This window comes from Chaetodon auriga, chromosome 9, assembly GCF_051107435.1.
Source record: "Chaetodon auriga isolate fChaAug3 chromosome 9, fChaAug3.hap1, whole genome shotgun sequence".
Classification (NCBI taxonomy): Eukaryota; Metazoa; Chordata; class Actinopteri; order Chaetodontiformes; family Chaetodontidae; genus Chaetodon; species Chaetodon auriga.
In genome coordinates this window covers 8,304,983-8,323,596 of record NC_135082.1, presented here as the reverse complement: position 1 = coordinate 8,323,596, position 18,614 = coordinate 8,304,983, and the positions used below count along the sequence as shown (strand labels likewise).

Genomic DNA, 18,614 nt, shown 5'->3' with positions numbered 1-18,614 from the left:
AACCCGAGCGGAGCCCCTCCTCGCCTCCCCTATAGCCGCCCACGCGTAAAGCAGAAACAGACACTCTCATAAACACATTAAATATTCCATAATCCATTGATGCAATTACACCATTAGGGTGGTATGCATAAGCATCGCCGGGCAATAGGGTCGGATACGCAGCGCAGCATCCCTGAACTCAATTTGTCTCCGATTTGAGACTCAGGGAAACAAGAGGGGGAAGCCAGGGAGACCTTTACGGAGACGTGGGGGAACGATACGCACGGGAGACGCACAATCACCGGCTGACATTCAGGCCTTACTGAGCAAACGTCGACTTAAAACGACTCCTAAATCCATCTTGTGCACGCGTGGCTTTTAAACGCCACATCAGCGAACATCGGGCTGATTTCATCTCACAGGCCTATAGAATTAAAACCAAACTCGCGGGTCTGGAGATGCGCACTCGGCCTGGCAAAGTTGCCAGCCTACCTGCCATTTGAACCATTCGATTACCTGACTTTGGTTCAGATTTGGCGAAAAATACAACTAGATCGCAAATGTAGGCCACCCCATAGAGGTAGTCGACACATCCAACACTGGGGCACCAAGACGTGCAGCTAGAGACACAGTACATGAACACTAAGACAGAAAGCTCAAAAATCCTTGAGTCTCCGAGTGACAAGTCCCCCATAGCATCTTACCCTCCCTCTCCCCCGCCCCCCCTCCTCTCCTTACATCGTTGCTTACATGCAACATCATCCCGTGACACCATCCACATCTACAGCAGAACCACAACACCAAAGACCGCAGGTTATGCGTAACTCTTATTTACCTTTATGTCTGCCTTTCGCTGTCATCGTCACACCGCTTGATGTTTCATTGGAACAAGATGCTCATCTCCCTCTCTCCCTCCCTGCTTTTTCCTCTCTCGCACTCTCACGGTTGTGTCTCTCTCTGTAGGGTATTATTCAGTAACACGAAACCACCACTAGGAGTGGAGCGCGTAAATGGAGCTCATGCAGCACAGGGTGTCGCACAATAGCTTTGGCTATACATAGAGGAAGAGACATCCCCCCCGTTAAAAAATGGGGTAATGCCTCGGTGAGGGGGTGAATTCTAATAGAATAACGAGGGAAGACCCTGATTATGGCGTATCGTACTGGATACCCCCGCCCCCCCATCCCCACCTCCCTCCCCTAAAAGGTTCAGAGGCACATGCACGGTGACTCGCCAGTGAAATGGGCTTCTTTTATTATAAGGTGGCATGATAATAAAAAGGGTCGCACTCAAAGCAAAAGAACGTGCGAATGAGAGACACTGGTGCAACCACAGGGATGCAAACAGAAAGCAAACGATAAGTCATAGCAGAATTATTGGCACAGAGGTAGCTCTCACTGGCCGTGCAGGATTTGGCATGCCTACATTTGATCACCCGGTCGGCGGGACTTGCGTTGCTGTCGGACATCCTGGAGTCGGGACGTGAACGGAGCCGAGGGGGGTGGGGAGGGGGGGGCTCTCTCTTCTGTCAAGGGCCGAGACTGTGGTGTCGGGTCCTCCGGCGGGCGTCGAGAATATGCGCGGTTGCTGGGTGCTTTTCTTGCTGCAGTAGTGGCATCACTCGGTGGAGTCTCCGTGCTCTCTCGGACGGGGGAAGCCTGCTGCTGCGCCTGCGGTGACTTTGGGGGAGGATAGGCGGATACCTAGCTGCTGTTGTGGCATGCTTGGATCCCAATTTTTTTTCTTTCTTCTTCTTTTTTTTTCTTTTTTTTTTTTAGACGGGGGCGTGGGGGTGCTGGTGTAGCGGTGACGGAGCTGGGACTGGGGGGGCGGGGGAGACTCTGGAGGTTAGAGGGCGAAGAGACGCCTTGGAGAGAGAAGAGACGCGCAGGCTCTACCTCTCCAGGACGCCTCTGCAAGCGGTGCCGTGCAGCTGGCAACACCCCGGAATGGCGAAAGAAGGAACTCCCACGCAGATTCACGCACACGCGGGAACGCACACACACACATACGCACACTCAGCCTCATACTGCCATCCTGTGGAGGCATTGATTACGGGGCTTCCCCCCTTAACAAGAGCTCTATGGAGTGTGGGTTTGTGCGTGGATGCGTGCGCGTGAAACTGTACAGTAGGCTATTCGACAGAATATCACGTGGACCTATAGGATAGTGGTTTCTTTTATAAGGCAGGATGTGGAAGAAACCAAAGGCTCTAGGTGATGTAGGACTTGATCAAATGTCTTTTGGGTTAATTGGACAGAACATTGATCTGCGTGCCAAAACGGCCACAAAACACATCATGTTGTTAACTGATGAGTAGTGATATAAATGTATGTTGTTTCCAAAAAGACAGGCATAATGTTAACAAGAGCAAGCTGCGGTGCTGTAATGCTCATTACACCAGAAAGCTAAATTGCTGGTCCACAAAAATGTACAGTCTGGCCAGAAGGTGGCCCCAAAGGAATGGTTATATTGTCCTTACTGAGGGTCTCCAAACAGTCCAGCAAGTACATCTCCGACTCACTTTGTCCGGCTCAGCAGTACACTGTCCGATTCAGCTCATCTGACATTTTTCTAAAGCACACATGATATCTACCACATCTGCATGATGTTTATGAGCATCAGCTGCACCTATGCGCAGCTGCACAAGAGCCCTACATGCAGGATTTGAAAATTTCAGACTTTTGTGACTCCCAATGGTGGTATCATAAAGAACAATGAGGAGGCGGCCCCTGGCTCGGGGGTTTAGATGACATCCAAGAACAGTCCCCACTGAAAGCCCAACCCTTGCATCTCTCCACTGTCTGTGAAAAAAAAAAATGCCCCACACTGCAGCAGACACCATTGTGTGCCACAACCCCTACCCCCACAGAGATGTGACCCAAGGACACTGAGATAATGGGCTGAGAAGTGACATACTGCAGCCTAGATGCTGCTCCAGTTGTCACTGCTGCTGTCCAACCCTGGACCGTCAGAATAATTTGAAGTATAAAATGTAACACAACAATTCTTACATGAGAGGCTTTAATGCTAATATTAAAACATGCTAATGTCAGCATGTAAAATGTGCATGCTGTGTTGGCATTAAACTCAGAGAACAGGGATATAGCCAGTAGATTGTTGAGTATCTTATAAATTGAACCATTTGACCACAGATTAACTCTTCGCACTCATTGTCAAAAATGATAATCATATAAAACTTCATCACTTCCTTCTTTGAGACTATTGTGCATTTCTTCATCTCCTGGTTCCCATCCCTCAAGGTCAAAGACAGACATTAATTTATGCGTGCTTTTAACCCACAAACCAAACACAGTTCTTGATCCATGCAGTTGTTAGAAGCAAATGATTTGAATTTAGGTTTTAGTTCATCATCATCAAACTCAAACAATGCTACAAACTACAATTACTGCTGTCCTACTTGCCCAGCAGATATTTTGACATGTCACAGCAGGAAAGCATACTAACATTAATCAAGGCTACATTCCATTTTTATATGTCTGTTCCAGGGCCCATGTATGCCACATTTTGACTCACTGGCGTGACATATACACTTGAAACTGGGCCATTCTGAATTTCCTGCTATGACAAGTCTAATTATGAAGGAACAGAACGTTTTTGTTACAAGAGTTTAGACTGTAACTCTGAACTAAATGCTGCTTCAGTTTAAAGCATTTATGAGCAAACATTAGTGCAATAACAGAGGAATGTGCAAACTGCAATGTCCCACTCTTAACTATCTGACTGTTTGATCCAATATGTGAACATTTCCAATGGGCATTCTATGTATTGATGCATATAAATGTAATTTAATTTCCCTTTAACCCTCTGGATCTTAATTTCAGAGCAAAAGATTGTTTGTAGGCATATTACAAGTAAAAGCGCATTTTGCTCTGAACTGGGAAAAAGGTGTTCAGATAAACAGGCCAGTGTCTGGATTAAAAATATAACAAATTGCATGGGATTGGAAAAATAACACTCTGAGAGTCATGATGAAATCTGGCCACCATTTAATCTTTTTCTAAGACACGATGACACTGGGAAATATGAATGAAAAACTGGGTCATGCTTGCATATAATCAGTATAATTTCTATGAGGTATGTCTACTTCATTCTTTGGGGTATATGTTCTTTTAACTTTCAGTTTTTGTGTCAATACTATTGAGAGTTTTTTCTAAATGATTTGGTTGTGTGCTGGAGGAGAAAACAGTTGGAAGAAGATGAGGGGAAACTGGAGGAATCTGTATTTAATTGGTTAAACAGCCCTTCTGCTTGACCAGTGCAATATGCCTGTTCACAATGCTTTGACTTTTTTTGCTTTGACTGTCCAGAGAGAGCGATTATGACAGATGAAGACATTCTTAGGGCCTTAAATCTAACACTGACTTCTGTGTTGTTGAAGGGAGGTGAGGCACATGCATAGCCTACTGGTACACAGTAGGCCTTTTATAGTATAATACACCTACTGCATAATAACCAGTGACAGATGTCACTGTACATCCAGTGAAAGGAGTAAATTGATCTCTCTCTGAGAAGTGTCTGCAGCCAACCATTCTCCACAGGACTGATCAAAACTCATAGATGGGATTTGTCTGCCTTAATTCTGATATTCTTTAGGGATGGTTTACTCAGTGGTTCCAATATTTGCTTAAAAATGTAGGGACTCAATTATTGTTGCATCTTATTATGAATTCAAATTAATTTATTATGAAAAGCATATATGTTCTATTGTATATGCACATAAATGTACTTTAATATCAAATGTATATGACAAATACTCACTTCCTGACTGAAATAACATTTATTTTTGTCATTTATATTGATGCCCTCATTATTCCTGTTTGGAAAATGTGTTATGTTCATGTGTTTCAGAGGAAGTTCTTATTGCATTGACTTGTTTGTTTGTCTTATTGCATTGACTTGTTTGTTTTTCCATCGCTGTTTAAAAAGTAGGCGATTCAACTTTATTGTTACTTGTGACATGTGTGCTGAGGTTAATAGCAGTCAGGGTTAGACGTTGAAACATCTGTTATCATTTCCAATGATCCGCCCACGCTTAATCGTACTCGGTACACCTTTACCTGAAACAGCCTGGTCGCCATCCTTTGGCCCTATTTAACATCTTCAAACGAAAAACTGAGCATTTTATAGTACACGAGCATAACACCCACTGACATACACTTTAAGAATATTTAAAAATCATATATATTAATGTACCCAAACCATACAAATAGTGGCTGTAAATGTATCTCACGCGTGGAACACCTACAATGTGCCCTGTGCCCACAATCTCCAGACCAGTCGCAATAGTCATATCACTCCGCGCTGAGCAAATGCCGAGTGTACTTCATCTGTATTACAATACCCCAGAAAATTTGTATTATATCTATAAATATAGCCAACTGATTAGGATATTTGTAGCCATAACCATTCCACCGTCTGTAAATATGTGAATGACATTGTAACTGCAGTAAAAAACCATTTTAGCACAGGTTCCCTGGAGTTTACTTCATGCAAAATACGTGCTGGGTAGACATTTTGGCTCCGTCCCGGCCATGTGAACACAGCCGTACCGCCGCATGCTCGGAGCCAAAATGAGGCCGGTTGCAGTACTACGTCGCCAGCGTGCACCGTGAGCCCTTTACGTGCTCATGTCGGCGGAAGGCTTTATAGCGCTATCGCAGTGAGAGATGCGTTCCAACAATAAGATTTCCGATTCTGGCGGCTGGCCTTCAGAATAAGGGGACGATGTTGATGTGACAGGTTTTTGTGACGGTTTGCAAGTATAGTGAGGTAATTTTGTAGGCAAAACAGACTAATTTAATTTCACATGTTGTCCTGTCCTCAAAATATGCGGATCTGAAACATTTAGTCGAATTAGTCGACAAAATTACTCAGCAACAATTTACATAATCGGCTAATTGATTAAGTATTTTTCAAGAAAATGCCAAATATGAACTTGTCCAGCTTCTCGGGTTTGCTGCTTCCATCTATTTTATGTTTATCATTGCAAACTGAAAACGTGTGTTTGGACTTTTGGTCAGGGGAACCAACTGTTTCAAGATGTCACTTTGAGTTCACAAAATATTGTAATGGGCATTTTTCACCAATTATGACATGTTGTATACTAAAAAAAATATTCGACATTATTGTCAGTGCAGCTTTTTTGAGTAGCCTATAGTTACTGTACATGCCTCGTTGTTTGCACACAGAAAAGATTATTTGTACAATGTGACTGATTTTCAGGGCATGCATTTTATTTTTCTTAACCTTGTGAACTTTAACTTACAAAGTAGGGATACAATAGAGCTAAGGAGGATCATCTGTGCATATAATTTGTGAGGTTTTATATATAACGACTGTCATTTACATTAATAGCGATGAGGCTTTATTGTGATGAGTTGATTTCGGATGTGTTGTCGTTGTTGCTGCTGGCAGAACACAGGCCGCAGTGATTTGGTAGCCGCTGCAGTAGGAGGAAGGACCGCGGTTCTACCCCTTCTATATTTCAGTTTCGCCTCGAAATTTTATCGGTGGTTCCTTGTGTTAGCGATCAGTAAATTGAGTGTACAGTCACGGTGTTCTATGATAACTAAGTCGTAGTATTACCAACGGACAGTGACATCAATCGCCATTTTAATTGCACGTTTTCCCTGACAGAACCGCTAGCACAACAATGGCTCTGAAAAGAATTCACAAGGTAAGGAAGTGAACGACGAGGCCCGGGATTTCGCAGTTTCGTTAGGGATGTAGTTCCAGTGTTGCCCATCTGATGTTTCTTGTCGAGATTACTAAACTGAGAACAATATAAAAATATTGAATACATAACTCAGGCTTGGTTTCCAGTGCCAGCTAACGGTCTGTGAATAGCGAGTGACGACAGTGAGAGCAGCAATGCGCCGCCTGTCCGTGCTCACCAGCGCTGCTACCAATGGGCCAAATGGACCGTTAGACTCACAAGTAGCCGTTACGTTAGCTATTCTTGATTACGGTGTGTCACATAGACTTTCCGTCGACATTTCTCTTTTAGAAGTATTATTTTTACTAATGCTGGGTATAACGGAATGCTAGCTATGCCGGCTACTAGGTAATGATATTAGCGGTGTGTTAGCTGTTTCTGGCTAACATTATCTGTCCCGGTGGTTGGCTAACTCGGATAAGCTAACATTAAAGGGTTCTTCTGATCAAGCTAGCTTACTACAGTAACGTTATACCTTTACAGTGCAGAAGCACTGGTTTACAGTCGTCAGTGTTTTGTGCTATGGCGTAGCTTTCTAGCAGTTCCCAAATACGGAGGTGAAGACAGATAACATTATTTGTTGCAGTTGCCTCAGTTTGCTCAACTCACTCCTTGATTTGACAGATAAGTTGTCGAGCTAGCGGCAGCGTTAGCTTACTTTAAGAGGACACTGGCGCTTATTTCATCAATCGATTTGCTATTTCCTTGAGTTCTATGTAGTTAAATTTTGGATTATTCGAATATATATGAATTTAAGTAGAACTGCAACAGCCCAGCGATAACTAAAGGATGGATGTAACCCAAGCTAACGGAGCATCTGTCTATTTTTCATTGTATTGTCTTCGTAAAGCACAACCTGTACGTTAGATTGGGTATTTTACGTAATCACGATATAATAGTCGTGTTATTGTTTAGATTTGACATTATGCGTGTTTGTACTCGACAAACGAGCATTATATATATGTATGGAAATGCTAGTGGTAATGTTAGCAGTGGATCGCTGTGGTAAAAACAGGCCCCACGCGTTGTTCGCCTTTGATGCCATGTTGCTGACAGCAGGCGAGCTGCAGATCGTTATTAGACCGTCTGATGAATGTAGCTGAACGCTTTGTTTTGTCTTTTTTTCACTGGTCATTCCTTCAGTAATGTTAACCCATGTCTCACTGTTGCTGACCAGCCAGCATAATGTTTCTGTCACTTGGCATCCTGTGCGGTTGTCGAACCTGAGCACCTTGTATTTAGGGCGAAGCTAACATTTGCACCATACTGTTACACTGGGCTACACACAGCTAGCTTAACGTTATATCCAGATTACCAGGCTGTCTTGGTTGTAGTAAAACCTCTGTTGTCGTATCGTCGTGATCTCACTTTGGCTGTCACATGTACTACCTGTTGTACCCGGAGAAATGCTATTACGTAATAGCGGTCACTCCAGTAATCAAAGCTCATGGTGCTGCTGTTGTTTTGTGTCAGTGCGAATTGCTTTTTGACTTGTTACTATTGCAGTAAGACTTTGTAGCACAAACAGGGGCAGCCGCCATCGGATCTGTTTACAAACAGTGATTTAACTACACAGAGGTCTTATACTGGGTCTGTAAAATGATATTTAAAAAAACCAACCAAATACATTTTTAATAGGTGTCACATTAGAACATTTCTTTCTCCAGAAATTTCATTTGTTGTGATGTTTTTGTGCTGCCATTTCCACTTAAGCTATTATTATTTCTGTTGTGTATGTTATTGTTTATGGAGATATTTGAAATATTGCACCATACTGCAGGATCTGATTAATTGACTTATCATTTGTTTGTCTCAGGAGTTGAATGACTTGGCACGGGACCCACCAGCCCAGTGTTCTGCAGGACCAGTAGGAGATGACAGTAAGTCCACCATCTAAACCATCACTGTCCTGGGAGATTTGTGTGACAGGGGGATCAGAAATGTTCACCCTGCCCCAATTCTGGCCAGATCGTTTAATAAAGAAGTCAGCCCTCAGAAATTGATATTTATTGGTCAAAATACTGAGAAATTACACCAAAAGAATGTATCAAATCCTAATTTGAATTAGTCTTTCGCCTGTAAGGTACATATGAAATGTCTCCAGTTTCATTTTATGATTGTTGTGTTAAAGTTTGGGTGTTGAAAATTGTCCACAATTTTTCTGTGACCACAGACTGCAATTGAAATACATGCAATGTTTTCAAGCCTACGTCTTCTAACTTGGAAAGGAACATACAAGCATCAGTGAAGGTGCTGGCTTTTGATGTGTGGAGTTCAGTGCATATAGCTTAATTAAGGAAGTCCTCCTGTTTTTTCAGCAAGCAGATCCAGGAAATACCTGGACTGCCTCTTGTGAAAATACTGGTTCATTATGAAACCATAATATTCTCAGCTGTATTGCTACATGTCAGTTTCTCTGTTTCTTTCAAGGAGTGTATAAGCGGAATTCTCCTCTGGCTAGTATTTTATTCTTTGGGGACAGGATTTTTTTTTTTTTATTATCCCCCTCAGTTACTATATCCTATAAAGACTGATCCAAAAATATATTTCAAGACATTTATGAAGTCAGTTTTTCTGTTAATCTGCTATTGTCGAAACTGTCATGTAATATAGAAATGAACAGACTGTTTGAATGAATTTATTCATTGCCTCTGAACATCGTTTTTGCCACCATCCAAAAGGGGGTGCAGTTTAAAAAATGACCAGTTAACTTCTGAATTAGTGGAGGATCTCAAACTCTTATCATTTTAAAAATCAGCTTGAACGTATAGTTCAAAATGTAGAAAAATGTCAAATTCAGTTATTTACAATCTGCTGTATTTTAGCAGTGTAACTGCTGGCTGTGTGCAGACTGGATGCAGCCAGTGAAGCCTGTAGTCTCTCTTTGAGAAGGTCTCATGCTCCTTGCAGTTCAAAGCTCTCCCTTCAGCACCCCAGCACCCTTTGTCTCACTCACTGCTCAACAGCTTTTAAAGTTCATTGTCCATCTCCATGATGTTTGTGACTTAAAGGATGAACTCACATATTACATACTGTTGTCAGCATGTCAAAGCGGACAGTAAGTCACTTTTTTAGAGCACACATTGACCATCAGTGATGGACATTTACTTATCAGGTGAACTGGTGTGGTTGCTGACTCACAGCAAATATTTCACATCTTTTTGATAAACTGGTGCGTTTATTGTTTGTTTTTACCCTTTTAAAGTGCTGGAATTGCAGATTATATAGAGGAAACCGCATTAATCCTTCCTGATATTCAATGGGTGACCTTCCATAAAGGTATCAGAGCTTCCTGGTTGACATAAATACACTGATAAGATAATTAATGGACCCAAACTGTTACTGTTAGACAAACATTTCCCTGAGCAGCCTTATAGCAAATAGTTTGGCTAAAATTGATGAGGTGGGCACCAGTCACCCTTTGTACATGCAGCATGTTGGCCAGTTACTGACAGTATGAGTATGTGAAGCACTGCAGAATGCCACTTACAGTAACATATTGTCATCAGCTACCTTACAATACACACAACAGCCACATGCAGTACAAAGTTGTTTGCACCCTGTGTGTCGTTTGATCCTGATTATTTACCACTCTCACATTGCAGAAGCTAAAGACTATCAATATGCATATGTTCAGTTTGTAACGTAGTTCATGTGAAGTGTGTGTTACATGTGTTTGTATTCTTGTTTTTCCATTGTTTTATAAGCACACCATAGTAGTTTGATGGTGTAGGTTATGTTTGTTGAATGTGTTTGTATGTGCAGGGATGTGTGCAATATCACCAACACACAATCTGCTGCGATTCAGTACAGTATCCCCACCTTTTTAAATAATATCTGATCATTTAACTTGCGACCCTGTCCGAGAGGTCTTGGATCCAAATTATGACATTGTGGTCGACTGCATTACATTTATAGGTGAATCTATATTTTAATATCTCGCAGCTTCATTTATCGGCCCCTTTCTTACTGCACATAGAAAGGTATATCAGTGTTATGGATATTGTCAGTCCCTTGTACATGTCTGCACAATTATCTGTAAATCTAGAAAAGGCTGCAAGATGTAGAAATTTTATTAATATGATGCAATGCACAGACAAGGAGAGATTGGTGACACGCATATATAATTGTATCTTCAACTCATGATGTATTGTTTTCAATTTACATTTATGGATATTTGTCCAACTGTCGCTCTGCTCTGGTGATCCACAACAAATGACCATCAATGGGCTGCTGTTTATACTGACAGGTGCATTACAGGATTTTTTTATTATTATAAGTAACCCAAACATGAGCACTTGTATTGACCATGTCCACAGTCCACACTGAGAGCCAGATCTTCTCTGTCTGAAGAAAGGCAATGTGCTGCTATTAACATAGTAGCAGTGAAGGTAACACAGATGTGTTACCAGTCACCTAATGTAGGCACAATGATTACCTGTTGTCAGAATCAAAACCATGCCCTTAATCATCATAGTCTGGTTGTTTGATATTGGCTCAATCCGTTATTTTTTGTGAACATTTGATAGTCCATGCTTTGCTTTTCAATAGCAACAAAACACTAACGTTATATTTTGATGACATCAGGATCTTGTGTTAAGTATGATGTGACCACTTCTTTCTCTGTGGTGACACTTCTGGAACTGATACATTTTGAGATTGTGAAACTTGGTTTATACATAAATAAAAAGTTTTGGCAAGTGAGAGCTGGGTAGCAGTTGTTCTGCCTTCTACTGGGTCTTTAACTCAATTTTAACCCATTCAAGGGTTCTGAAAAGCCCTGCCACTATGATTATCAGTCCATTACTTGAAGAAAAAGAAAACAAAAATCTAATGTCATGTGTACATACATTGATTTGAACATAAGGTTGTTGTACAGATATATGACATAGTGGTAGTCTACAGAGGTTGACATGAACTTGCTGTGGCTGCCTGTAAAGGAGTGAGCTGATGCTTGTCACTATTTAAACACCTGAGTCCCACAAGGGACCAACACACACACACACCACTGACTCATGCTTGAGGTTTGTGACATATGCAGGTTGGACCACGTATTCATGCATTATCAGGGCATCAACATACATTTCATTGTATACAAGAAATCAGTCTGACATGCTCTCAATAGATGAAACCTGTGAATATTTATGTTTGAAAAAATAGGATTTTAATGTAGGTATATCTATTCCAGGAAAAACAGACTGTTGTGTTCGCATTTGATCACACACATTTGAACAGTAGACCTGACCGGAGGGCAACAAACATGCCTGCGCTAGCTTGAGGGGATGCGGGACTTGTTTGTAAGCTGTCTCAAACACAGCTGTTCTGTGTTTCAGTCGCGTTACCAACAAACGTTTAACCATATGAGTGCTGTCAGCTTCCTCGCTTGGAGTAAGTTTGATAAAATGTGCAGCCGTATTTGAAAAGCTTTTTCTTTATGCCTTTTTAAAATGTTTTGCATGAAAACAATCAAAGCAAGCATGCGTTCTGTCGAGCGTGTGTCCAGGTCTTTGCAGTGTACAGGCATTGGGAAGAGGAAGTATGTCAGAATTCTGACAATTTGGAATTCATTAGTCTCTTAATTACCGTCATTACTCTTGATTCATTTGTGCTTTGTATTTCAGTGGTGTTCCAGTCAACATATTTATGCATCTTAAGTGTATGTGTGTGCAGTGTGGGAAAAGTTAATATCAGCGACGCTGTTCTGTGCATGAAGCTTCCTGCCATCCAACATCAAATAAACCGCTGTTCTACGCACAACAACAAAGTGTGTCTTATGACACACAATTGTGGTTTACTTTTTTCAATGTGACATTTGTCCTCGGACCTCAACAGGATGCATCATAATTTGTGTTATCCCAGCTTTTTTTAGAGTTAGACCTCATGTCAGGCTTGCAACGTCCTCTTAAGCAAGAACCTTTGATATTTTTCATATAAAGAGCATTTTTGAATGTAAACGTCTACTGCCATTGTATGACCCTTTACCATTCACAATTTAAAAAACCTGTTTCCAAGAATAGTGACACTTTATGTAAGAGCCTGTTTTTCAACTGTACAAATAAACATGCACACTTCATGTGGCATTATTTATTTCTAACACTTGTCAGCCTCACGTTGTGTTTCTCACTGTTTCATAACCAATTTCTCTGGTTTTTGTTTCAGTGTTTCACTGGCAAGCCACAATAATGGGACCTGTAAGTATTCTCTTGGCCACAGCATCAAGCGCACTGCTTTAATTTTTACTGGGACGTAATATTCACACACATGGTGACAGAATGGCCTTGTCGTCATTTTGTTTTTACTCTCAAGATCTGAACTCTTGACTTTGAATTATGCTCTTCAAACAGCTTAACAATACAGCATCTGATAGGGCTAAGTAAACTGAACTTACTGCTTTCCTAATCAATTTAGACAGGGAGAAGGTCAACTTTCAGTAAGCCAATGTTTTTGGCTGACAGCAGAAGTAGTCTTTAATTTTATATACCATTTTGTATGCATTCATGTGTCATGAATGGGTCTCTTTCTCCCTGCAATAGAATGACAGTCCTTACCAGAGCGGGGTTTTCTTCTTGACCATACACTTCCCCACAGACTACCCCTTCAAACCGCCAAAGGTAAGCAGACTGTGACGTACACAAGCACACAAAGAAGCAGCATGCGTAAGTCACATAAAGTGCCTCTTGTCTGCTAAAACATACCACAGCTTTACATCATTTAGTTTCCTGTTGTTCCTCTCACCTGCCGCCACCCCCCCACCTCCACATAACTTTCCTCCCCATCTGTTTTCAGGTTGCATTTACCACAAGAATCTACCACCCAAATATCAACAGCAACGGCAGCATTTGTCTTGACATTCTGCGATCACAGTGGTCTCCAGCTCTCACCATCTCCAAAGGTAGGCTGATTCTTACCGGCCTTCAGGCTTTTAACTGCACATGTGCTGTCAGATGCACAGGACAGATAACAGGACATTAAGGATGAAGGAACAGGGGCAACACATTGGTTGGGAAATGCATCACACAAATCATACATCAGAATATATTTCATGCAGAGGTCCTTGAATTAAACAGTATCTGACTCTGTAAGTGTCAGCTTTAGCCCTTCATGCAGCGCTGCATTATTACCAAACATGCTCATAAATGTGTCCCTAAAGCACATCATTAGTCCTCTTTAAATCCCAACAGTTTCATAGCCCTGACAAATACCTAACTTGCACCTGAGGGTCATGCAAAGCAAAAATTTCTGTTTCTATTTTTGTCTGTGAGTACTGATTGGTTGACTCTTAACCTCCATTCCAGTCCTCCTGTCCATCTGCTCTCTGCTGTGTGACCCAAACCCGGATGACCCCTTAGTACCCGAGATCGCCCGCATCTACAAGACGGACAGGGAAAAGTGAGTTTCTCTTTTTTCCTCAGTCATTTGGGTATATTCTGATTTGTTTCCATTGACCAAATTGTCATATTCGATAGAGGTCACTTCAAATCCAGATAACAATGCATGTAATATAATATAATAATAAATAGTTTATATGAAATGACCATGTTTGGAAAGGCCTTTTTTGTCGGTAAAAGAGGTTAGTGTTGTTTCAGTCTGTTGTGGGATCTGCAACATAATTTCAGAGGATGGTTTTCTGGTCCATGTCAGACTTTTCATACCCAAACTAAGTAAAACTGAACTTCACGGCAGAGCAGACAGACCATAGCGTCAACGTTTTCCAGCCATCTGAGGCTGAGGTTTTCTTCTTGGTTTCTCTTTATAGTAGAATTGCAAAAACAACACTGCTGTTGTCTGTTTTTGTCTGACCAGGGATTCCATATCTGTGTTCAGTGTGAGCAGCCATGTTGGCTCGATCAGTTGATCCGTACAGTGTGAGCAGAGCTTTATAGTTTCTGAACATTTTACTGTAGTCAAGCTCCAAAATATGTAGTAAACCTGGTTTCCCTCACACACAGAGCAACTTGAGGAATCAGCCAATACTACAAATGATCATTTTTACATTTCTTGTAGAAACATTTGTTACCAGAAAACTTTGTGTTTGGCGTCATTAATCCATCTGGCTTTGTGAGAGATGCAACCACACACTTGCTGACACTTGATTTGCACCTCAAAGTGTTATAATTTAGTAGAAAAACTTAATATCAAGAATGGGCTCCTTGAAATGGATTGTCGTGCTTGCTTTAAATGCAAATACACAAAAATGTGATACATTGATAAAATAATCCTGTAAAAGCCCTTCAGTTTTTCATGTGCTTGAGGTTCATGTTTTGTCTTATCGATAATATTTTTATTTTTAATAAAGGATCGGCATTATTACTGATTGTCGTTATTACTTTATTACTTATTTACATACATTTTTCCAAACACTTTACATACAGTTATGAAAAACACATTATTCACAGCCTCCAGTTACAGACCAGCTCACCTGCAGAGCTCCACAGTGAACTCCTGCATGAGAGTCAGGTTTTATCTGTGAGACTCACATTTAATTCACGAGTTCGACGCACGACGTCACTTTTCCACACAGTCAGAGAAATAAGCAGTGTGCACCTTGTTCATAGTCCTGTCCTCTGTTTGCATCACAGTGAACGGCAGTGATTTGAATCATCTGTCAGCTCTAATTCATATAATGTCCCCTTAAAAGCAATTTTTTTTGTTGTTGAATTTTACTGAAGTGTACTATTTGGTATTTAAAATAAAACTATTTTGACTGTGTTCAGTATGATGCTGTTTGCGAACGACACAGGACTCCCAAAGGATTTTCTGCAGCAGATTTTGTACACCTCTCCACTCACAGGATATGATAGAAAGAAATGAGGAAATCTAAACCTATATTGGCTCTTTCACCTCTTTGTCACATGTGGTTAACTCCTGGTACAAAGTTTCACACACCAACAACCTTAATAAACATAATCAGCACAGTGAGAATGGCTGTTGTCTTGGTTGTGTCCTATCTGTGCTTCACACAGCACATTTCCTCCAGTTACTGATTGGCCAGCAGCATTGACTCCAGGCAGTTTCCTGCAGTGGGAAGAGGAAATAAAAACAAACCTGCTGAATTTTGGTGCAAGATGGCAGAACTGTATGTGCCCTTGCAGAGTGCCAGCCAGCTGGCGTCTCTGCTGCTTCGAGGATGGCAGCAAAACTTAGAATGCACAACCCCTGATGCCAAAAAAAAGTTGGGACGCTGTGTAAACATCAATGAAACAGAATGAGGTCATTTGCGAATCCTTTTTGAGATGAAACACTTGAAACAGTACAGACAATATATTTAATGTTTGACCTCATCAACTTGATTTTTGTAATTATATGCTTATTCTAAATTGGCACAGGAGCAACAAAAGACTCCAAAAACACCTGTTTGGAACATTCCACAGGTAAACAGGTTCATTGGTAACAGGTGATAGGATCATGATCACTTGGGTATGAAAGGGGCTGCCTGGAAAGGCTCAGTCGCTCACAATCGAGGATGGAGGGATTGATTGCATTCTGTTTCTAATTATGTTTTTACACAGCGTCTCAATTTGTTAGAATCTGGGTTGTCCACATGAAACTAATGTATTGCATTTGCCCTACAGACATTTTACTAAAATGTTGGTTTTTACAAACAACTAACAACTCCCTCTCTGTCTCTGTCTCTGCTTGTTCACAGGTACAACAAAATAGCTCGGGAATGGACACAAAAGTATGCAATGTAGTGTTGGGGTAGAATCATGGCCAACCACCTCTACGACATAAGGTTAGGGGAGCTTCAGACGTAAAGAGAAAACAAACAAAAAACCATTCAAACAAATGAAAAGTTTAAAACAAGATCTTGTTGGTTTCCATTGGAGTGCTTTCTTTGAGCCACGCCTCCCCTTCACCAGAGTACCTGTAAAAACTCCCTCTGGCCCACCTCCCACGTTCTCCCCCTCTCCTTCCCCTCCCCCTGTTTCACCCCCCCGCCTCTCAGCTCACCTGCCCACCCTCCAGTGTACATATTGTCAACTTGCAATGGTAAACCCATATCCCCCTGCTCCTTTTTCACCGCCTCCCTCCCTTGTGACCTCTGACCCCATCTCCTGTCCTCTGTATTCCGTTACATTTTATCGCCATGCAGGTTGCCCCCCCCTCCCTCTTACACACGCCTGCATCCCCACCCACCTTCCCCAGACGTTAATCACTAAAAGCATTCCTTTGAGCATCTGTAAAACTTTGAGGGGACCTTATTTCTTTATTTTCCTCATTTTTAGGGGGGTGGGAGACAATAAGATGGAGGGATTTTTACACTCTGCATTCTTTCTTGTTTTGTTGTCCTTATAATATCCATCTGTAGAGGTGACAATTCAAGAAAGCAGTGTTTGCACGCGAGTTGAAGGGCACTCTGTATTTTATACAATAAATACGGAAAAGAAATCATTACAGGCTGTGTAAACGGAAAAAACTGCACATGGCCTATTTTGGTCTTCTTTTGGAGTCTATGAAAGGATGTGAATTTATCCCCACACCTCCTCCTGACCCCCTCCTCCCACCCCACCTTACCCAAGTTGACCCCTTTGTACACACACATAGACACACATGCACGCACAAATGTAACCCCATGTCACCCCCACCACTACCACCGACTTGACTTTATTCACAAAGTGGAGGTTCTGGACCAGGTATTTAAGCAATTTATTTTTCTTAGTTTAACCTGTGTTTTTATCCCCCCCTCCCCCATAACTCTTTAGGTTGCTTTTTTTTCTTTTCTTTTTTTGTTTTTTGCTATTGTTAAATTAGAGGCTAACATCTTAAATGGCAATGGGACTGGCTTGGGCTCTGGGTGCGAGGAGAACCCACTCTTCTTGCACAAAACCTCTGTATATTGAATTACCTGAGAGGCTCGTTGAGCTTTGTGTGTTGATTAAACTGTGTAATAAAAACCCATGACTCCTGTGTTGACTCATTCTCAGGCCCTTTTTGGAGGACGGACAGAGGTGGGAAAGGGAAATGTGAAGCCGGGTCACAGTCATGACCCAGTTTTACAGGACTTTGACAGGGTGAAAAATACCTGCGAGTACCACATGATAACACTTGTTTGACAGTTAAATGGAAGCAGCTAAATTCCTTGTTGATATTGTGGAATATGTCAGCAAAACTTAAAGGGTTTTGAAATGTGCAGAATGAATTTAGAAGTGTGCTGCAGATAGTTCATGTTTTCTGTCTGCTGCTTGTGCTTTCTCCTGTGAGTGAGAAACTTAACTTCAAATATGTGGTTTTAAAGAAAGCATTGACAGAATAATAAAATGCATTTCATTAAATGTACTGTTCCTAGAAACCTTCAGACATTGCTCTTTAAATTCCAGCGTTTGTTTGTTTTTTTTTTTTTCTTCATGGTGGCAGGTCGTTCTGTCGCCCTCTGCTGTTTTTCTGTGAATTCATTTCAGTGCGTTAAACTTCAACTCAGGACGACACTGTGTTTTATATTAACGTTTAGTTGCTCAACAGTCACACGGATTGTTTTTCTGTTAATATGTATTTTAAAAAAAAATGAAAGCCACAAAGGGTTGTTTTGACTCGTCCTATTTACTTTGTTCAAGAGAAACACCTGAAAGGGAAATGGACTCACCAAAGCTAACAGCCATCAAGATGACAATCCTCCAGTGGAAACACTTGGCATCAACCGTCCTGCTCCAGCGTGCAGTATACAACACAACTAATACAAAAAATAAATGTCAAGAACGCAAAGCGGCTTACAACTGTGACATATAATAGCTAATGAATGAGTCAGCTGTTCATATTGCAACCTCTACTGGGACATAGAGGCGAAAGAAATGTAACATTTTTTATTATTATTGATATTATTGATCAGCTAGCTGGGATAGGCTCCAGCCCCCCGCAACCCCGAATTGGGATGCGCGGGTAAAGAAGATGAATGAATGAA

At 41.4% G+C, this 18,614-nt stretch overlaps 2 protein-coding genes across 5 annotated transcripts in view; one reads left to right on the top strand and one right to left on the bottom strand.

Annotated features, from left to right (window-relative positions):
• Positions 1–1,903, bottom strand: part of ppp3cb (protein phosphatase 3, catalytic subunit, beta isozyme) — a 31,856-nt gene extending 29,953 nt beyond the window's left edge. The window contains exon 1 of one of the 4 annotated variants that reach the window (XM_076738711.1): positions 1,405–1,903. In XM_076738711.1, the coding sequence (XP_076594826.1) occupies positions 1,405–1,447 (43 nt within the window). In that variant the 5' untranslated portion in view covers positions 1,448–1,903. Of the gene's footprint in view, positions 1–814; positions 1,091–1,404 lie in introns of those variants that run through there. The other 3 variants (XM_076738713.1, XM_076738714.1, XM_076738712.1) reach the window with 3 other exon arrangements.
• Positions 1,904–6,397: 4,494 nt separating this feature from the next.
• On the top strand, positions 6,398–17,613 carry ube2d2 (ubiquitin-conjugating enzyme E2D 2 (UBC4/5 homolog, yeast)). Its single transcript, XM_076738998.1, has 7 exons — positions 6,398–6,679; positions 8,535–8,598; positions 12,878–12,909; positions 13,252–13,329; positions 13,505–13,610; positions 14,014–14,107; positions 16,365–17,613. The coding sequence occupies exons 1-7, from the start codon at positions 6,656–6,658 to the stop codon at positions 16,408–16,410; spliced, it is 444 nt and encodes a 147-aa protein (XP_076595113.1). The 5' UTR covers positions 6,398–6,655; the 3' UTR covers positions 16,411–17,613.
• Positions 17,614–18,614: the final 1,001 nt, after the last annotated feature.